This window comes from Lynx canadensis, chromosome D4 (genome assembly GCF_007474595.2).
Source record: "Lynx canadensis isolate LIC74 chromosome D4, mLynCan4.pri.v2, whole genome shotgun sequence".
In the NCBI taxonomy this organism is placed as follows: Eukaryota; Metazoa; Chordata; class Mammalia; order Carnivora; family Felidae; genus Lynx; species Lynx canadensis.
This window is the reverse complement of record NC_044315.2, coordinates 69,675,498-69,698,145: the sequence shown is the minus strand read 5'-3', so window position 1 is coordinate 69,698,145 and position 22,648 is coordinate 69,675,498. Positions and strand designations below refer to the sequence as shown.

Sequence of the window (22,648 nt, the reverse complement as noted above, 5' to 3'; positions counted from 1 at the left end):
CCATAAGCACCTTGATGGTTCAATAACCATCTTTTACTTTTTCCTCTGCATTATTTCTGCTCCTCTCCTTCCACTTTTCCTTTATTTCTGTGGCTGCTTGTCTACCCTCTACCATTTCCCCCTTTTCTCCACACACTCTTCTTTACATCCCCAAGTTCATTCATGTTCTTTCCTACTTCAGTCTTGGCTAAGCCACTCTTTGACATGTAAGCAGCCTGACAACACATGGAGGTCATTGTTTTATAATGATCTGGTGAGGCAGGCAGGGTAGGTAGTGTTCCTGTTGTATAGGTGAGAAACCAAAAGTTTTCCAAGGTCACATACCTGGTTAGTGGTAGGACCAGAACTAGAATCCATATCTGCCTGACTTTTCCTCTGGAGGGGAACCAGATGAGAGAGAGTGGGCATACAGCTCTGGAAGGGGGTGAACTTGAAGTAACCTCCTTCAACTAGCAGGGCTTTTGTCTTGTTTTTGTTTAGATTACATTTCCTTTTTATTAGAAGCAAGGTGAAGATTATACATTCCTCTCTGAGGTTTAGAAACTAATTTTTAATTTGCCTTTGGACCCCGTACAAATTTGGACCAATGCTTTACAGTTACATTATAGGACTGTATATGAACTAACCATTGATTCAGAATAACAACTGCAGGGGGCACCTGGGTGGCTCAGTCGGTTCAACATCTGACTCTTGATTTCAGCTCAGCTTAAGATCTCATGGTCATGAACTTGAGCCCCAACTTCGTGAAATCAAGCCTCACGTGGGGCTCCGTGCTAGGCATGGAGCCTGTGTAAGATTCTGTGTCTCCTGCCCTCTCTGTCCCTTTGCCCCTACCCTGCTCATGCATGTGCTCTTTCTCTTTCTCTCTCTCTCTCGGAGGAAAAAAAGAGACAACAACAACTGCAGGATACTAGAATTTTGTTGCTTAAGAAGAAACCCAGGATGTAGACACACACACTTCAGAAAGATTTTCAGCATCAGGTTTTAAGATATAAGGTATCAGACCTCCGTTTAACTAGCAGATTCAGTTACACAGGGCATTATCATGGGCTAAAATTTGAGTTTGTATTTATTTCCCTTGTTTTGGTGTAAACTTTTAAGTAGGAGGAACCAGTTGTGAGGTTCTGATGTTCTGTCACTCTTTTAATGTGGTGTTCAGTTGCTTTTCTTTCAATTTCTTATTAGCGTTAGCAGCAATCCTTGGAGCGGTGCCATTTCTGGGGACATACTGGGCGGCAATACCTGCCGTTCTAGACCTGTGGCTCACACAAGGCTTAGGGTGCAAAGCCATCTTACTGCTGGTTTTTCATCTCTTGCCAACATACTTTGTAGACACTGCCATCTACTCTGATATATCAGGGTAAGTACCCATAGAACTTCTCAAGTTGTTGGTGAATCCTATCCAGGGATTTATGTGACCTTTTTTTTAAGGAGAGTTGTTTGTTTTGTTTTGTTTTGTTTTTCTTTTGGGGATGGGAAAGGGAACACGTGGTAGGATTTTTCTGTGAAGTAGTCTGTCGTGATCCCACTGATAGAATCAAAATTTAATGTAATATAATTAATACCATTTTCAAGGTATGCTATTTTCTTATTACATAAGTATTTAAAATGTATGAGACCCTGGGTTAACACAAAATTATGTATAATCTTCTGTTTTAGTGACATTAATCTAGGAAAGAAATATTACTAGATGTACATAAATAGCTGTAAGTACAATAATGAATTAGTGGTTATTTTCAGAACTACTTTGCTCTTGGAGAAAAACATTATTAAATTGTATATCTGAGGATCCATGTGCAACCAAATCTCATCAAGTTAATATCTGATAAGCAGAGTTCTCTTTACTTAAGATATTATAGTATGGTTCTATGATGAATACAGGTTAAATTTAAGACAGAATCCAAACACTGACCGTATAATAAATAAATAACCTGTTTTTATAGATTTTGGTACCTTTTTTCAAAATTGCACTAAGTAAATGAAGCCAATTCTCATTTAGTCATGTATCCATATTCTCATTGCTTGTTAGAATCTAGGATGTGACCACATGCTGAACTCTAATCAGCTACCCCAGTTCAGAATACGCGTACTGAAACTATCATAATAGGTAATATAGTAAATTTTCTGCAAGTAAAACTTACTGTCGCAGTAAGTGTTCATGGAAAGAGTGACCTTCAGTTAATTTGAAATTATATAGGGACAAATTGCTACCTTGTTTTCTCTCTAGTAAGTTAAGGCAGAAACAAATGGTATATAACTGAAGGCCTAGACTTCCCAAGCAAAAGGAAATCAACAACCGCATATGCCAGCCTTAGTGGCACTTTTATGTCCAAAACTTGAAAGAGAAAATGAAAGACCAAAGGAGGACATCAGAGTATGGTTAACTAGTACTTAACAGTTGAAATTTAAACAATAAGAGTAGTTATGTGATTTATGGTTAAATGATTTCATTTCTCTAAACTTTGCTATACATTTTTTATTGAGGTTTCTAGCTAGAATTTAATATTTATGTGATTTTATCTTAATAATACCTTATTTAACCAGCATCATCAGGAAATATTTTGTGTAAATTGCTTTAGTTTTTAAATAAAGGAAGCCTTAATTTAAAAGCTTCCACACTTTTTTCTTTTGTAACTGTTAAGCATTTTTGAGAGAAAAAGTTTTTGATGTATTATTTAGGGGAAAAGCTTACTTATGTAGCATATGTGGAATATTGCCCTAAAATTTTCCCCCCAATTTTTTTTGAATGAGGAAGATAGTTTATGAATATACTGTATTGGTTTTCTGAAGACTAGCTCACCTTAAATGTTATTTATTGAATTGTAACATAATTCAGAACAGAACATTATTCCAGAGTGTCAGCTATTTGCCCCTCAGTAAATTGTTCAAGTCATCTGTGTTTGAAAACTAGAAATAGAACATACCTTATTTCCAAGTCCTTCTTATGTCCGTGGTCATTTGTTACTGTTATTTATCAGTATGCCGTGCTGCTGTGATCTGCCTTACTGTATACCGCTTATGTAAGTGATACTGTGATAAGCTGGAAGGCAATTAGGACTCTCCTGTGAAATAGAATCTTGGGCTTTGTGACGGATAGTTTCCTCATGAGGCCTTTTAGCATTACCTGTGTTTAATAACTATTTTAGAAGGTTGCCCCAAGTCTAACTTACGCATATCGTGGGTGCTGTTATATTATCTTATAAAAAGCTAAATAATTATTTGAATTACACACTGCATTGTGCCCACTTAACTATCCTTGATGGAAGTTAACTTAGCAACGATTCCTCAGTCAACACTCACCTAGGCCAGGCAGCTGTGTGAGGCGTGTAGGATACCTGTTAACAGTCTGACTTGGGGCGCCTGGGTGGCGCAGTCGGTTAAGCGTCCGACTTCAGCCAGGTCACGATCTCGCAGTCTGTGAGTTCGAGCCCCGCGTCAGGCTCTGGGCTGATGGCTCAGAGCCTGGAGCCTGCTTCCGATTCTGTGTCTCCCTCTCTCTCTGCCCCTCCCCCGTTCATGCTCTGTCTCTCTCTGTCCCAAAAATAAATAAACGTTGAAAAAAAAAAAAAAAACAGTCTGACTTAACTCCTTCCATTGTGGGACCTTATAAAAAGGAAAACGTTGTACGTGTTACCTAGGTAAGAAAATGTTTGCCTCTCATTATTATTACAACCAATGTTTAGTTACCTGCACTGATGTACTCTAAATAAAACTGGTCATGCAATCAATGGCCTTATATGTTAGGAATGAACATTGTGTTAGAGATATGTTTCAGATTGACTCCAAAGTTTATGTGTGTAAAAAACCATGAGCTAACCTGTATGCTCTTTATTCCAGAGGTGGGCATCCTTACTTGACAGGCTTGGCAGTGGCTGGTGGGGCGTACTACTTAGGCCTGGAAGGAGCAATCATTGGGCCCATACTTCTCTGCATACTCGTGGTCGCTTCCAATATCTACAGTGCCATGCTAGTGAGTCCCACGAATTCAGTGCCCACGCCAAACCAGACCCCATGGCCTGCTCAGACTCAGCGGTGAGTTAAAGCAGAATGATCATGAATCGTGTGTGAAACTTAACTGTCCTGTCTCTATAGTTTTTCACCCCAATAGTCCGTCTACTATAGGTATTTCAGTGTGCATGCTCTGCTTAAGATTGTAGAAGACAGTAAGGAAAGAGAAACCATTTGTTTGCAGACGTTTGGGTTTCAGATACCAGGAAAACTTAAAAACAAAATTGGGACAGAATGGTTCATGTCATGAAAGACCAAAAGTAGATTAAAAAATTAACAAACCCACTTGGACATGGTGTACCCGATTAAAAGAGAGTCAGGAAATAGGACAACCAAATGCAGTGCTGTAATCAATGGTAGGGCTTTGGATTAGTGATGGAGAGAATCTATAAAGAACATTTCTGGAACAATTGGAGAAATCTCAATATGAGCTATATATTAAACAGTATTATTGTATCAGTGTTTAATTTCATAGGGATGATTAATGACACTCTGGTTGTATAGCAGAATATCCTTAAGGGGTGAGATGTCAAGATGTCTGCAACTTATTTTCAAATAGTTCAGCCAACACTAATAGTAACTAGAACAACATGTTAACAATTGGTGAATCTAGATGAAGGATATATGGTTGCTAATTGCACCAGTCTTTTGATTTTTCTTTAGGTTTACACTTTTTCAAATTAAAAAGTTGGAGGGGCCCCCGGATGGCTCAGTCAGTTAAGCATCTGACTCTTGGTTTCAGCTTAGGATCTCATGGTTCGGAAGATTGAACCCCACATTGGGCTGTGTGCTGAAGATGCAAAGCCTACTTGGGATTCTCTCTCTCTGCCCTTCCCCTGCTCTATCTCAAAATAAATAAATAAACATTCACATTAAAAAGTTGGGGGAGAAGTTTTTGAGTGCACCAGTATGGAGTTATAACTTATTTTGCATGTACAGACAGACATTGAACTCATAATTGCTGTCTTGTGTCACCAACATACCTTAAGATAAATTATAATGTAATGTAAATTGTAATTTAAAATTTTCCCCTGATTGTGTCAAAATTTAAAAAAATTATTTTTAAAGTTTATTTTTATTTGAGAGCACAAGCACAGGAGGGGCAGAGAGAGGGAGAGAGAGAGAATCTCAAGCAGGCTCCGCACTGTCAGCACAGAGCCCTACACTGGGGTCCTCATCTGACAAACTGAGATCACGACCTGAGCCAAGATCAAGAGTTGACAGTTAGCCAACTGAGCCACCCAGGCGTAATTAAAAAACAAAACAAAACAAAACAAAAACCTTTTTATTCAGGCATGTCTTACATGAGCTGAGATGCACATCTTAAATATACAACTTGATGGGATGATTTTTTCATATACGTATACCCATGTAAGCATGGGTATTAAGATATAGAGTATTAAAATATAGAGTATTAAGATACAGAGTATTTACTCCAAAAGCCTTCCCCATACACCCTCTCAGTCAGACCCCTTCTCTGCTTATAATCTGACCACTGTCACCTTAGATTGGCTTTGCCTGTTTTTGAACTTCACGTAAAAGGAGTCATGTCCTAAGTATTTGGGAGTCAGGCATCTTTTGCTCACCATTGTGTCTATGGCATCCACCCACATTGTTGCACGTCAAGGTCATTCTTTATTATTGCCACCTGGTATTCCAGTATATGAATAGACCACAATTTATTCATTGCGATATTGATGGACATTTGCATAGCTTCCAGTTTCTATTCTGAACCTGTCTTGTAGTACGTGTGTTCTGATAGACATGTGTACTTCATTTGTGTATATACCAAGAAGAGGAAGGGCGAAGTGCACACCTGGTTTAACTTTAGTGAATACTTGTTAAGCAGTTTTTCTTTGTGTATGTACCAGAAATCACATGTTAACAACCGAAAGGTAAGGTAAACTTTTAACAGTGCAAAAAAGTAAGAAGTCTCAGAATATAGGATTTTAACTTTTCAGAGACTACACTACATTGTCCTTCTTATTCTCAACTGGAAAATACTTTTTTCCTGCCATTAGGTGTTCTAGTGTAATCGAGGAGTCATTAACAAGTTGATTTTGAAAAAATATTTACTGAAACTATTTATCTTTTTATTTAAAATTCTTTAGAGACATGGTTCTGCTCATTTTGTGTTGTGTTGTATGTTGTGAAGAAGACGTGGTCCTTTAACTCAGAACAGGTAGAATATAGTTTCTGAATTAGACCCAGTTGGTTAGAGGGCCATTTTAGCTAATGCAAGGCACCTACTTGATGGCAGGGAAAAAATCCATTTCCTTAAAAAGAATAAAAGGAGAGGCACTTACGCAGTTGTAACAAAAGCCATTTTGAAGGTGGTGACACTATGATACCCATTTCTGCCTTTGCCTCTTACAGGCAAGTATGTGGATACCTGAGAAACCAGTGGACAGTTGATTGAAAGCAATAAAGAGCACATGATAACTGGAACCCTACTCCTTGGGTGTCCATACAAAAAACAGAGAGAACATTGGTTGATAAATATTTTGCTGTTATTTTATTTATTTATGTTTTTAAACTTGAGTAATTAAGTATATACAGTGTATACAGTGTAGTCTGGCTTTGGGAGTAGATTCCTGTGATTCATCACTTATATACAACACCTAACGCTCATCCCAATGAGTGCCCTCCTCAATGCCCATCACCCATTTTCCCCACCCCCCACCCTTAGTTCTCTGTATGTAATAGTCTCTTACGGTTTGCCTCCTCTCTGTAACTTACTTTTCTTTCCCTTCCCCTATGGTCTTCTGTTAAATTTGTCAAATTCCACATATGAGTGAAAACATAGGATGTATGTCTTTCTCTGACTGACTTATTTCACTTAGCATAATACCCTCCAGTTCCATCCATGTTGTTGCAAATGGCGAGATTTCATTCTCTTTCATTGCTGCGTAGTATTCCATTGTGTGTGTGTGTGTGTGTGTGTGTGTGTGTGTCTGTGTGCATGTGCACGCACACACATACACACTGCATCTTTAGAAAAAAATTTTTTTACTGTTAATTTTTGAGAGACAAGTGTCACATCTCTTGAAAACAATTTTTTTAACGTTTTTTTTTTTTATTTTTGAGAGACAAAGCGTGAGTGGGAGAGGGGCAGAGAGAGAGGGAGACACAGAATCCGAAGTAGGCTCCAGGCTCTGAGCTGTCAGCACAGAACCCGATGTGGTACTCAAACCCATGAACCATGAGATCATGACCTGAGCCGAAGTCGGACACTCAACTGACTGAGCCACCTAGGTGCTCCCACATCTTCTTTATTCATTCACCAGTTGATGGACATTTGGGTTTTGCTGTTATTTTAGAAAAACTTACAGTGATTCAAAGTTAGTAAAGCAGGAGTTGGTTCTTAAGGTGAAACAAAAGAAACTAATATAAATTCTTCCAGAGACAAATGACCTCTTTCCCCTTCTCCCTTTTGAAGGCAGAATGTTGTCACTTAGGTGAAGTGGGGGTTGAAAAATATAGCGTGAGGGCTTTTATAGTCTTCATCTTTTTTTTTTTCCCTTAGAAATTATGTATACGTGTAGCTGAAAAGGTCAAAAATTTCTACAAAGCTTGTTGTGAAAAATATCCTTTGCCTTTTCCCTTTCCCTTCTTCTCTGAGAAGAACCACTTTTTGACTTTTTTGATTTGATTTTTTTCTCCATATCTTGAAATAGAATCTTTATTTCTTGATTTTTTTTCATGAATAGGCATTTTCTTTTTACTTCCCAGTTGGAAGGTGAAAAATTAGCTCTTTTACCACCACCCTCCCACTATTGAACCGTGATATTGGTTCAATCAGTATTTGGCCCTTAAATTATTATGACCGTAAATTATATTCCTGTTTGAACCTTCTTGTATATTCTGTATTTCCTTACTTTATACAACTTCTTGCTTTTCTTTGCGTTATAAAGGTCCTGTTTTTTGTTGACTTTGTTTTCTGAGTACTCCTAACTAGCCTCAAGCTATGTGCTGGCTGTTTGCATCTCCTCACTCAGGGTATTAGTTGCAATGAGTATGCTACAAGCTTTATCTTCCTGGTAAAGTCTCTGCTGGAGCCTCCTCATCTGCTCCAGTGGATGCCGGCTGCCCTTTCGCCTACTCTTCAGCTATCAGCTGTCATTCCCTCAGTTCTCCCCTGCGTTGGAATGCTTACTTCCTGTATAATTTCCCATATCATTTTCTTTCCTGATTTATTTCCTTTTTGTTGGAGCACAGCCTCCTATAGATTTTTGGGAAAGAATGCCTAGGAAATGAGTTTTGGTGATGATATAGGACTGGAAAGTTTTCTCTTGAGGCCGTACTTAATAGCTTGCCTCGGTTTAGAATTTTATGTTTGAAAATTTTTACTTTTTGACTTTCTGTTTATTTCTTCATTGTGGGGGCGCCTGGGTGGCGCAGTCGGTTAAGCGTCCGACTTCAGCCAGGTCACGATCTCGCGGTCCGTGAGTTCGAGCCCCGCGTCGGGCTCTGGGCTGATGGCTCGGAGCCTGGAGCCTGTTTCCGATTCTGTGTCTCCCTCTCTCTCTGCCCCTCCCCCGTTCATGCTCCGTCTCTCTCTGTCCCAAAAATAAATAAACGTTGAAAAAAAAATTTATTTCTTCATTGTGTTCTGGCTTCCATGGTTGTTAAAAGTCTGAAGCCATTCTGATTCCTGGTTCTTTGTAATTTATTTGAAAACCGATAGGATGCTCTTATTTTATTTTACTTTTTTTTGTTGGTGTTCTGATTGGTGCTGGATGAGACCTTTAAAATTGGAAACTTATGTTCTGTAGTCCTAAAGTTTTTCTTGAATTATTTCATCTGTGATTTCCTTCTCGCCCTTTCAGAAACTTATTTTGATGTTGAGTCTTACTCACTGGTCATCTCATTTTCTTATCTCTGCTGTTTTTCCATTTCTGATTCTTTGCTTCCATTTTCTGGGTGATTTCTTCAACTTTATCTTCCAATCCCTCCATAGAGATTTCCATTCTTATCACATTTTTTTTTTCAGTCTGGTTTATTGAGGTGTTATTTACATAGGTAAAATCTACCTTTTTAGGATTCAGGTATTTATTAGTGTGTGTGTGTGTGTGTGTGTGTGTGTGTGTGTGTGTGTGTGTGTGAGATGCATAATAAATTACCACTAAGTTAGTGGCTTAAAACAACATACATTTATTATATTAAAGTTTTCATGGGTCGGGAGTCCGGGCACAAGGTGGCCGAAGTGTCTGCTTAGGCTCTGACAGGGCTGCAGTCCAGGTGTCAGTGGAGCTGGGGTTTCATCCGTGGGCTGGGTTTCAAGCTTGCTTCTTGTTGGCAGAGTTCATTTTCTTGCGGGTGTAGAACTGAGACTTGCAGCTATCCATAGGCAGTTTCCTAACATGGCTGTTTGCGTCTTCGAGGCCAGCAGAAGAGCATTTTCCTGGCTTCTCTTTCTGACCACTAAGACTCCTTTTTATTTTTTTTTAATTTTTTTTTTTCAATGTTTGTTTATTTTTGAGACATAGAGAGACAGAGCATGAACAGGGGAGGGGCAGAGAGAGAGGGAGACACAGAATCTGAAACGGGCTCCAGGCTCTGAGCTGTCAGCACAGAGCCCGACGCGGGGCTGGAACTCACAGACTGTGAGATCATGACCTGAGCCGAAGTCGGACGCTTAACCGACTGAGCCACCCAGGTGCCCCTAAGACTCCTTTTTTTTTTTTTTTTTTTTTTAATTTTTTTTTTTCAACGTTTATTTATTTTTGGGACAGAGAGAGACAGAGCATGAACGGGGAAGGGGCAGAGAGAGAGGGAGACACAGAATCAGAAGCAGGCTCCAGGCTCTGAGCCATCAGCCCAGAGCCCGACGCGGGGCTCGAACTCACGGACCGCGAGATCGTGACCTGGCTGAAGTCGGACGCTTAACCGACTGCGCCACCCAGGCGCCCCAAGACTCCTTTTTAAAGAGCTTGCCTGAATAGGTGTGGCCCACCCAGTATGCTCTGCTTTTGATTAATTTTTTTAATCCTTTTTTTTTTTTAAGTTTATTTACTTATTTTTGAGAGACAGAGAGAGCACAAGCAGGGGAGGGACAGAGAGAAGGAGAGACAGAATCCCAAGCATTTTCTGCCAGTGATAGGGGCAATTGGTTGGCCAGGTGGAGGTAGGTGAGGATATTGGAGCAGTGGAGTCGTGCTGCTTTTTAAACAGACTTTAAGACAGTTCTGCTGTATTTAGCCCCACCTAACACCACTTCCGGAAGTTTACTTGGTATCACCAGTTCCTGAGCCTCATGAGAGATTTTATGGAATAAATCAAATAGTTTCCTGGCTTTTTCCACTACTGGTCTAGGATCAGCTTTTTAGGGTATGCTGGGTCAGAGCAGTTGTCCCATCTGCTTTCCATCTTCTAAAAGTTTATTGCTCTTGGGGCACCTGGATGGCTCAGTCAAAGCTTCCCGACTCTTGCTTTTCAGCTCAGGTCATGATCTTCGGTTTATGGAATTGAATCCCTCATCGGGCTCTGTTCTGACAGCATGGAACCTGCTTGGGATTCTCTTTCTCTCTCTCTCTCCCTCTCAAAATAAATAAACAAACATTAAAAATAAATAAATATGCTTTAAAGGTTTATTGCTCTTACCTCTTATATTCTCTTAAAAATTTTTTTTCCAGATAAATTTATGCCTTAAAAAAATGACCTTTACTGGCATTTTAATAGGGTTTTGAGAGGGCCTGAAGGAAACATGAGTTCCAAACCTCACCCTTCAGTGGGAAGTCTAAAGGAGACCTTAAACAGTAATAAACATCACCTCTGCTGACACTTGCTGGGATGAAGTTCTGTGGTAAAACTTTACGTGTGTGATTTTATTTAATCTGTCCAGTGTTCACATATGAGGTTAGGAGCTGTAGGTTTCCATGTTTTATAGATGAGGGAATCAAGGCTTAGAGAGGTTAGCTTGCCCCTAGTCACATAGCTAAAAAGCAGGTGAGCTGGTGCCTTTGAACCAATGATCTTTCTCTTCCTTCTTGAGCCATCCTCCACCCTTCCACCAGAACAAATGTTCCCCTGTTTCCTACCTCGGGGAATGCTATACTCCACTTCCATATGTCAGTTTGTGGTCATTCTTCCTGCTCCCCGTCTCCTCAGTCACCACCCTTACCAAGTCCTGTCTGCTTTCCCTCAGATCTCTTCTTCCTCTGTGTCTGAGGCCCTGAGAGAACGCCCATATGGCAGCAGCTCAGACAGCTCGAGGAAACATGTCAGGATCAGATCATGTAGGGTCTTGCAGGCCACGTCAAGGACTTTGATCTTCCTCCTAAAGCCAACGGGAGGCCATTTTTGTGGCCATGCCCCTGGTCTGAGCTGGGCGCAGCTGCTGCGTTTCTCACCCGGACTGTGTGGTCATCGTGGTCTCTAACCAATCTCCCAGCCTCCTCTCTCATGGTTCTCTAGTTCCTTCACACTGCAGCTCACTTGTTCTCTTCCAAACGCAAGCATATCTGATCACAATACTCACTTACCAAAAATGGCCTCCCGTTGGTTTTAGGAGGAAGATCAAAGTCCTTGACGTGGCTTGCAAGAACCTGCATGACCTGATCCTGACATGTTTGTTCTTGCTGTCTGAGCTGCTGCCACACTGGCGTTCTCTCAGGGCCTCAGACACAGCAGGCTTGCTGTGGTGCGATAGCAGAGGCTGGATGGTGACATTTCATTAGGCAGACATACCTTCTGTTTGCAGAGGCAGGCACTGGCAGCTGACGGTACCCATCTGCAAGACTGCTTCTGTGTACTCCCATCTGTCTTCAGACGGATCGACAACTATCCACCTAAAGAAGAACGAAGGGGGTAGGGCCCCCTTTCTTTGATATTCAGTGTTGATAGTGGTGTTTGCAGTATGATGGGGGTGGATGTCACGGACACCGCACAGTGTAAGGCTCCCAACTATTTTGGCCTTGATTCAGTAATTCGAGCACATCACCTCCTCTGTTCTCTGTCGACACTGGGGCTGTCTGGGAGGTGTGGGGGAGGGCAAAAACTCTCCTGCAGTCATGTGTCTTACAGTACTTCCTTGACTTTTAGACAGGATATTCAGATTTGCTTTGATATACTTATTTTACTCCTACCAAAAACTGAGCAGCAAAACCTGCAAGAAGGAAGTAGGAACATATCCCAGGGACTCCTCCGGGAATGCTGTTCTCTGTATTAAGGTTTTCCTTCCCTCTGTCACATCATGACAGTACGGAGTGCGACGCTGGAATGTGGTCCTTTAGGAACTCAACTTAATCTTTCACTAGCAGGAGTTATTAGTAGCCCATTGCTGTTTTTAGAAGCATTCTTTTAATCAGAGTGTGAGTATCTTTCATAGTTTAATTTCTGAAGTTAAATTAAAAATGAGTGTCATGTTGTAAAAGAAATCATTTAGTAATTAAACTAAGGTTTAATGCGTCCAACTTTATAGAGCAAGAAGTTTTTTTTTTCCTTGTCTTTGCAAAATGAGCTACGAAGGTGTTCTCCAAAAAGTGTCACCACTGCCACAGACCTTTATGTTAATGTTCAGAATATCAGCTGGAGTGCCCCTCACTCCCTGTCATGCTAGTTTGGGCTAACGAGGAAAGAAAGAGAATTGAAGGAGGGAAGGGACGTACTTGGCTCATGCTCTGTTCACTGGTGCCTCTCCTTTGCTTCTGTCACTTGAAAACATCCTCAATCCTCTCATTCCTCTGTATTTCCAGTGGTATAACCCAGTGCTGGGGTTACTCAGTAGCCTCTCCACTGGTCCCTGCACTCTGCTCTGTAGTGCAGCCTCTCTGGTTTTCCTTTCTTCTTCTTTTTTTTTAATAATGTTTTTTTTTATTTTTGAGAGAGAGAGAGAGAGTGCAAGCAGGGGAGGGGCAGAGAGACAGGGAGACACAGAATCCGAAGCAGGCTCCAGGCTCCAAGCTGTCAGCACAGAGCCCGACGGAAGGCTCGAACTCATGAGCTGCGAGATCATGACCTGAGGTGAAGTCGGACGCTTAGCCTCCTGAGCCACCCACGTGCCCCGCCTCTCTGGTTTTTCTGAGGCATACATGTTATGTATGTCTACTGATAAAATTCCCACAGTAGCTTCCATGGCCTTCAAGATAGAGTGGGGACTTTAGGTTGGCCCATTAGACTTCCTTCCTGCCTTCTGTCTATATCTGTAGACTCTTCTCCCTCTCTGCTGCCATACTGAACTTGTTTTAGTTCTCTGAAGTCATTGTCATCTCTGCACATGTTTTCCCTCTTTGTAAAGAATACCACACCCTTTCCAGCCAAGCCCGGTACCATGGCCTGTCCTCAGAGTACTCTTCTTCGGAGAAGCATTGCCAGAACTCTCTGGGCTAGGTAAGATGTCCCTGCTTCATGGTCTCCCTGCCCCACAGCATCTTGTACTTATCCTGTTGGAACTTAACACACATTATATTTGTGTAGGTTTAATTAATTGTCTTTCCTAGTCGCCAGGAAGCTTTCTCAAAGTAGGCACTATGTCTCATCTGTTTGCCACTCTTTTACCATTCTTAGCATGACGTCCGGCACATAGAAAATGCCCAGTGAACATTTGATGAATTCATAGGTTAGTGAAACCAAGAACAGATCAGAGAAAAAGATTTTTGCAATATCACCTTGAGGCTGACAAAAGAGGATGGAACACAGTGAACCCCAGCCTTAGAGCTGTGTTCCAAATTAGTTGGAAAGGAAGGGATGTGCATAATAGTGATGACATGTGCTCTGTCACACGATTGTGTACCTGTGTGCTAAGTGAGGGTTTAGGAAATAGACACTCAGCTATGCCAGGCCAACTAAGTCAGTTAAAGCTTTTTATTTTTAAATGTCCAAAATTTATTCTGTATTTCTAGGAAGAAAGGAGTCAACAGCTCTTGAGATGTTAAATCAGAACAAGTTTAAACATTTACATAAAGGAATTTTTAAAAATCTCACTGAAACTTTGAGGGAGGAAGATTCAGAAACATTTTCAAGGAGCAAGGGATTGTAAATGAGAAATCACACCACACAGTCTCCATTGCCATTAAAGGAACTGTAAAATGTTAATAGCAGTCTCTGTCCTTCCAGGCACATGTCCTATTCTGCATTTCTTGCTCTTATATGAGAAATCTTACCACTGTAGTTGTTTTTTTTTTTTTTTTTTTTTTTTAAGTTTATTTATTTTGAGAGAAAGATTGCATAAGCAGGGGAGGGGCAGAGAGGGAGGGAGAGAGAGTATCCCAAGCAGGCTCTGTACTGTCAGCGCAGAGCCTGACTCAGGGCTCTGTCTCACGAACCTTGAGATCATGATCTGAGTAAAAAATCCAGAGTCAGACACTTAACTGACTGAGCCACCCAGGCGCCCCCACCACTGTAGTTCTTAGCATAATGATCCCTATGGTTTGGAAAAGAATATTGTATTTAGATGATTGAGTAGGACATTTACCACTTCTAGAAATACTGTCAATGCAGTATTCTCCCTTTGTTTCTTCCTACTCTAGGAAGTTCAGGTTTAATGAACCCTGCTGATTAGTTAGCTCAACGCCTCTCAATGAGGACTGAAATAAATCATTTCTGTGTTGCTAGATTAGAGAGTTTGTTTTCCGAGATATACAGGTTTGTTGAACATCAGTGTTAGTTCTGTAGTTCTGTAGTTAGTTCTACCCCCTACCCTCACGCACACACTCCCCTACCATCACCACTCTAAACATCTAGAGAAGATAGAATGTTGAGTTAGAAAACTGTAAATAACTTTTCTCAGCTTGCTTCACTTTGTTTTCTTTTTTCTGGGTCCTTTTGGAGGCCTTCTTGGCCTGAGGGCTGAACTGAATAGTAGGTATAAATTTCAAGGTTACAGCTAAGCTTACTTGTCAACAGAAAGCAGTCACCAGGCCAACCACACTCTTAATCTTATTTCATGCATCTTTGCCCTGAGGCAGAAATTTCCATTCACAATTTAGAGGAGTTGAACAGAGATTCAAATTTGCAGGTATCTTAGAAATGTGAAAAGATGTCACAGGATGAATTTAGAAACCTGTTTGTTGCATATTGGGAAATGCCTTTTAATATTGGCCAGTTTTGGGTTATTGGTTTTAAAGATTTTCCAGGGGTTCCTAAATTGAGTACTATTTATGAAATTCATGTCATCTGAGACAGCTTGTAGACAACTGTACGCAAATGTAAGAACACAAATTTAGGTGAGATTGTGAAAAATAGATACATAGTCAGCTAGGGGCAGTGGTTGGGGGTGGGGTGGGGGGGGGGCATGAGTTTTGCTCCCATCAGGAGATAATTGACAATGTATAGAGACATTTTGATTGTCACAAGTTCAGATAGAGGCAGCAATGCTGCTAAACATCCGAATAGTGCACAGAAATGTTGATGGTGCTGCTGTTGAGAAACCCCAATTTGATGTGCGGAGAGATAGTAACACATATAAAATCTGTGTGTATATAAATCTTTGTTTTGGGGGATTTCATTCAGAGTGTAAAAAATATTTAAGGAAACAAAATTCATTCCAATTCTTTGACCTGCCAGCATATATTTAACATTGTGAGTTTGGCCACAACACATGCAAACCCTTTCAAAGCCATAGCCTGGAAGCTTGTCCACTCCTCAGAGCTGTTCCTTTGGAAGCGGAGCTGTGCTAGTTAGGGGTGTGTGTTGGAGGGATGAGGGGTTAGGGCGCCCACCGGTGAGGCAGCCTGGAGATAACGGAGCATCCTTGAATGTAATCTCTCTTCTCTAAGATTCTACCTGTGCCCTCTTGATTCTGAAGTACTTCGTAGCTCGTGCTAGAGTGTTAGTCTTTACCTCTGCTCCACCCCGCTGGCCCTCCTCATTGTGTGAAAAGAACATTGAGAAAACAAAGGAATAAGGTAAAAGGGGTAAGAGAGGTGGCATGAATGTGGAACTGAAGCCGAAGTTCAGATTATTTGCTTTATGTATCTGCACCCAATGACAACTTCTTGTCATCTTTTGTTTCTACAACTGAATTGGTCTCTGAATTTTTTGGAATACTTTCCTTACAGTCTACTTTGGGTCTATTTGTAATGAGAACATTGAGTAATCTGTTTACAGTAACCAACACTTGGTTATAGGTATGAAAATAAAATGGGCTTTATTCGACAGATAAATAAACTAAGACGGTTCAACATATTACAGTGATGTGGCTGCAAATTGATATAACTTGGAAACTTGAGAATTGTTCTGAAAAATGTAAACATTTTAACTTAACTATTTTTCTGAGTTCCTAGTTGGTGATTATGTTGTAAAGGAACAACATCACTTCTGCCTGTAAGGGTGATACATGTGTGCTTTGTCTCTTTATCATTTAAGATAGATTTGACTGTATATAAGCAGAAAAACAAAAAGCGAGAAACCCCACCATCAACAGAACTCAAAATAACAGTAACTTAGAACTGTGAGCTAGAGGTTTATTTCTTAGGCAAAAGAAGCCAGATGTAGGCAGTCTGGGGCTCGTATGACTGTCCCACAAACATTTAGTCTTGAATCCTGTTCTGCCAGCCTTGGCATGAGGTCTTTTCATATAAGATGGGTTCTTGAGCACATCATTGATAAACTCTGACCTGGCTACTGCAGATACAGACCTGACTGGGTGACATCCTCCTAGCCTGGGCATGTAAATGATGTAGCAGAGGTGAGCTAGCTACAGCAGTCCTGAGGTCGGCACCTTGGATATGTAGCAGACCACATCCAGCCAGACCAGATATTAGGAGTCTGGGGAAATCATCTTGGAAGGGAGACCATGGACCCAGCAACAAACTAGAGTTCTTGTTACCAAAAACAGATAACTAGCAGACTTTGAAGTAATACTCAGTGAAAGTCTTAGCAAAAAATAGTGACTATCTGACCTCATCAGGGCTCTCCGGTTATAAAAATAAGATATTGTTCTATGGCAACTAACTACTGGTTGGATACTGTTTTGGTTTTGTTTTGTTTTGTTTTGTTTTTTCATGTATCTCTTTGGTTTTATCCCCCACCCCCCACCCCCATCCCTTTTCCAAAAGCAGAACTAATCGTTCTCCTCTTTTCTCCTTCAGGACTTTTCATGATATTTCTGAGGATCTGAAATCTTCAGTAGACTGACATGGTTTCCCCCGCAGTGATTTCTGTAGGAGGCTCCGTCTTGATAGTGAGTTCAGCTCAGCTGTGGCCTTCTGTCCTTTCATCCGTGCCTAGCAAGCAGAGCCCGGAAGAGAAGCAGAACCCTCCTGGCCTTCCCTACAGAATGCCTGGACAAGAGAGAGCTCGCTGTGGGGTGCTTTCCATTTTAAAGCACGGCTTTAGAGCTCAGAATTGTGGTTTGCTCACTTAATTGTTGCTAGGATGGCTTGAAGAGTTTCGATTTATACACTGGTACCATGGCTTGAAGTTTCCCACTTTGGTTATCTATATTATTATAATATGTATTTATAAAGTTATTTCAAGAGCCCTAAACTACCTGCTGTTAAAAGTAGTTACAGTGTAATTTTCTCCTGCTTTAAGGAATCTGTTCTTAAACTTTTCTATGGTTGTCACTTTTTAATGAAGAGGGTTTTCATTTTTGAATTTGCAGTTTCTTGAGCAGGAAAAAGGAGTCGTCTTCCCTTCTTCCACCGTGTATGGTCCCCTTTGTAAGAAAGAACAAATCTTAAGTGTAAGACGGGGTGGCTTATTTGAATGTCAGTTAGTTGTGTGCTACAGCCATAGGAGACACAGAAAGACTGTCTCTGCCCCCCCCTTCTCTTCCTTCCATCTGCCATTACACTATGACCAACTTTCTAAAACTTGGTTGACCACTTTGAAGTAAAATACTGATTAAGCTGCTATTAATGGTAACAGTATGACAGAATTCACGTTGTGGTTCAGTTTTTCTTTCCAGATACTTTAAGTGAAAAATCTCAGGGGTAGCAGTTCTCTGAGTTGTTGAATGTATCCCTGTTTGCTTATTTGAAATTCTGCCAATTAGTTACTTATTAGCAGTAGAATGTTACATTTATGTAGTATTTTTCCATCACTTAGCACAGTGCCTTGCACATAAGACTCTAGATGAAGGCTTGTTGAATTATGACTTTTTTAAGTATCTCAGATATCACAATAACCAGCATAGCGCTTTACATCTTACAAGTCGTTTTGCGCATATTTTTTCACAGCCACTCCCCATCAGCTTTCATGTAGCTTTATATTATTTTAGAACTGTTTCATACAGATGGGGAAACTAAGGTTCAGAAAAATTTAGTAAGATTTTTACCTCAAATCTTTCTGACTTAATAGTCTGCGGACCGTGCTGTACTGTAACATTTCTTCCAGTATCTTCCACAGTTTTCCTAGTGTTTGTCCTACAGTTAATGACAAGGCTGGGACTGGAACCTAGCTCTTAGCTCTGTGCCCTTTCCACTGTATAATGCAATCATTAGGCTCTTTATCTGTCCCCAAGGGAATATGGAGGAGAAAGGGTTCCTAAGTATCAAAGACCTCCCTTTGGAAAACGAAGGTAGAAGTCTTTTTTTTTTTTTCTAAAACATTGTCTCCCTAAAGCATAGTTAATAATAATTAGCTTAAATTTATTCTGATATTACTTAAGAAATTAGGTCCATCTAGGAAAGAGGCTACTGTGAGGGCTTGACTTTATACACTAGACTACATGCAGGTCTCTTATTTTTGCTGTCACAATCTGATGTTACACCGAGTGTTCCTTTGGCCACTAACTGACTTCTGCTTTTCTTCAGTCATTTGTTCAGGAAAACTTGTCAAGAGTTTGCCAGCTCTGGTTCCCATGCCAAGTACTGTACAGGGTGCCACAGGCAATCATAAGAAGCCCTTCTCTCACCTTGAATCTTGGCCACATCATGTGCATTACTAAAATTAAAATTTTTGCATTAAAAGGCTTAAAGAAATCATATTTGTTTTTGTTAATTGTATGCTGGTTAAGTTTATAGCTATAGTTGGCACATAGTCAAGAGAGAAGTATTATATACACAGTGAGTTTCGTCTGCATATACAAATTATGTTCCTCTAAAGTGTTTTTAGCTGTATGAAGTGTTACTGAAAAAACTAACCTCGAGCTAATGTATGGCTGTTGCTGGTCATAATTACTGGTATAAATACCAGGATCATAGAAGGGAACTTAGAGCCCTAAGACAAGATTTTAGAGCTGCCAAAATTGACAATGACATCATACCACCTGAAATATCAGGAGCAGAGGTACCCCCAGAGTGCTACACAGTCCTCATCAGGAGACTGGAACTGCCCCAGTGCTCCAGCGACCGCGTAATGACTCAGAAAGTCAGCCAGCTCTGGGACGTCTTCCTGGAACCCCCAAACAGAGAAACACATCTCTTTGGATATAGTGAAGAGGGTTTACAGAAGTTTCATAGGACACAGATCACGTAGTATGAAAAGGGGCGAGTCTCGAGTTCTGGTCTCAGAAATGACGTGTCCCCGATTCTCAGTTAGGGTTTGTCCCAGAAAAAGTCTCCCTAGGAGCAGACAGTGCATTGATGAAGTGGCTTCTGTAAAAACGGATCCAGAAATCTTACCACAATGTCTTACATTTATTTTATAGCTTCATTAAAGATTAGTTTTAAGTTCATATTCACTACTTCAGTTGTAAACTAAATGGGGGGGATGGGAGAAAATGAAAGTCTCCACACAGATGTGCTCCTCTCTTTTCTCAGAAAGAATAAGGTATAGGGTTTTTAGCATAAACTCCATGCCCTATAAATTCTTCTTCGGTTCCAAAATTCCTGTCACATTCTCTGTTCCTGGAAGTGATCTCTTGTCAGACTGCCTGAGATACAAGTCTTATTTATGTTTAAATTTGTGAGGATTCCTAACACTCTCTTCCATTAGAGGTAGTTAGCTGGCAGAATTTTCCTGTGACTTGTGACACTGGTGTAGACGGACTCTTGACAAGGTCAAGAGGTGTAATGGAGGCTTGCTGTATTTAAACTCAGAACCTTTGGAAATAGCAGCTGCATATTCCAGTTAAAGGGTGGCTAAAGGGCTTGCAGCTGAGGTCCTCTGGCTAATGTTGGTCTTAAATACCCATTGTGACCCTAATCCTACCCCTAGTTCCCACATTGGTTGCATTTAGTGCTTCAGGATGTGTCACTACTGGGCAAGAGATACTCAGAGATTCAGGCCATGAAGGGTTTGATTAGAGCAAAGGAATTTTAGTGAGCTATCCAGGGCTCTCAACCTCAGGGTTTATAGGAAAAACCCCTTCATAACTTCCCATCCTCTGGTCCTGACTGGCAGTTTCCTCTCTGGGTCTTTCGAGACCCTTACAAGAGTATTATAGTAGGCATTTCACATTGGAAATAGCCTATGGCAGTATATTCCAAGTGTTAGTTCCAGCTAAGAGCAAGTACTTTTTTTTTTTTTTAACATTTATTTATTTTTGAGACACAGAGAGAGAGAGCATGAACAGGGGAGGGTCAGAGAAAGAGGGAGACACAGAATCTGAAACAGGCTCCAGGCTCTGAGCTGTCAGCACAGAGCTCGACGCGGGGCTCGAACCCATGGACTGCGAGATCATGACCTGAGCCGAAGTCGGACACTTAACCGACTGAGCCACCCAGGCGCCCCCAAGTACTTGATTTTTTATTAATTTTTTGTCCTTACACAATTGCCATCAAAATATATTCATTAATTGAGGACCTGCAAAAATATGCACATGCTAACTGAAACCACTGAGCAGTTATTTTTTGACAGTTTAAAAATAATCAAAAGAATTGTAAATCAAGATGTTCTCTCTACTAGAGTCATAAAAATTCTGTGCCAGAATGGGCCTTCTATAATTAGGTGATCCTGTCATTTTTCTAGGGGAGAAAAATCCATAGGCTTTTCTAGCACAGAGCTAGTAACAATTCTGAGTAGAATGCGGTTCCTTTGTCTCTCTTTTTTTTAATGTTTATTTACTTTTGAGAGAGTGAGTGGGGAGGGGCAGAGAGAGAGGGAGACAGAATTCCACGCAGGCTCTGCACAGACAGCAGAGAGCCCGATGCAGGGCTCTAACCCACAAACCGTGAGATCATGACCTAAGCTGAAGTCAGACCCTTAACCTACTGAGTCACCCAGGTGCCCCCAGTGTTTTGTTTTGTTTTGTTTTTCTCTTAGCCCATTGTTCTACTTCTCTTCCCTTTCCCTTTTGGTTGAGCAGCTTTTGGAAAAATGTGTTCCTTATGGCAGTAGTTCCAAGGGATGTTATTAGATGTTATAAGAAGTGTATATGAAGGGAAGGGACTCTATGGTCAATTAAAATTGAGGAATTCTGAGTTTGTTTCCTTTCGATGGGACTTCCTAGAGTTTTTAAACCTGTTAAATATTGTGAATTTATGAGGGGACAAAGACTGTTTACTAGACTTACTTGACCTTAAACTGCTCCCCTGCCCTCCCCCTCTTAGCAGAGCTTCCCCAAGGACTTCTTGTCCTTTGGGAAACATGGCTTTTGAGGAAGTTTACAGCTCTTTTAGGAGACATCCTTAATGGAAACCCTGAATGGTAAATCTATTACCATGGTTCCATGTAAACTGTAATAAATCTCAGAGTTTAATGAGATACCAGAAAGAAAACATATTTGCTGTTCAGAGCTATACATAAAGTATAGAGATTCTTTTCCACCTATTATGGTGTGTAAAATCAGTATTTGTGTTTAGTTTTGCAAGTTTTTCAAAAATCTATTAATGTGCAAATATAGTGGTGGTATATTGATATTACATTTTAATAATGCTTTTGTATGTCACTTTATAGTTTTCAGACTGCTCTCATAACAACCCTGTGAGATAGGCAGGTGTTAAGTATTATTGAATGAGGCATTGGAGGCTCAGAAAGTTTTTTTTTGTGATTTTTCCCTTAAGTTTATACCACAAAATTATGGAGCCAGAATTCACTTGCAGAACTTCTGACTCCAAGTCCAGAGTTCTTTCCTCCACACCTGGTTTCTTATTTTAATTCTTGCTTTATATCTTAAAATGAAAGGTGTGGAAGTGAATCTTCAAATAACATGTTGGCTTATTATCAAATCCTATTTCTTTTCTTTTTCTTTTTTTTTTTTTTTGCAGTGGCCCAGAAAGTGTAACTCTTATTATAGCTCTCCCAAAGAAAATCCTTTTTCTGTCCTTTGTAGTGCCCCTTGTTTGGGTGACTGGAGGATATTTCAGATACCATTTGATTTTAAAACCAAGACTGGGTGTATAGTTGTAATTGCCTATATAACTTTTGGAAAGGTATCATCTCTGCATTCTCAGGCAAAGTAGAGATGGTTTGAAGGCAAAAAGAGTTTGTTCAAATACAATACATATTCTTTATTCTCACACAGAGCCTACTTCTTAGCTTTAACTCGCTTTGACAACCTACTGATGTAACTTCTTTGTACATGTGAAATATTTATATTTTGAAATAAAATTACGAGTGTTAAATGAATTAGGTGGTAAACTTAGTCTCATTTCTGTTGAGAAATTTGATCTTCAGTGAAGTGAAACTTTCACGAATACATCTGTCTCTTACTTAGGCCTTAAATATTTTCCTTTGGTACCAATGCCTACACTGAATTTTTATGTAACATGGGCAACTTACATAAGGGAAGATGTGTCTGGAGAGTGGATGCTGGGCACCTTAAAGAGGTGAAAAGGTCCAACGCTGAGGCTGGAGCCCTCAGTGCACTCGT

The 22,648-nt window shown here is 40.5% G+C and overlaps 1 protein-coding gene across 2 annotated transcripts in view; it reads left to right on the top strand.

Annotated features, from left to right (window-relative positions):
• The window catches only part of TMEM245 (transmembrane protein 245), a 102,575-nt gene extending 80,171 nt beyond the window's left edge, over window positions 1-22,404 (top strand). For both annotated transcript variants that reach the window (XM_030293181.2, XM_030293180.2), the window contains 3 exons: window positions 1,186-1,360; window positions 3,838-4,032; window positions 17,040-22,404. In XM_030293181.2, the coding sequence (XP_030149041.1) occupies window positions 1,186-1,360; window positions 3,838-4,032; window positions 17,040-17,085 (416 nt within the window). In that variant the 3' untranslated portion in view covers window positions 17,086-22,404. The remainder of the gene's footprint in view (window positions 1-1,185; window positions 1,361-3,837; window positions 4,033-17,039) is intronic.
• The last annotated feature ends 244 nt before the right edge of the window (window positions 22,405-22,648 follow it).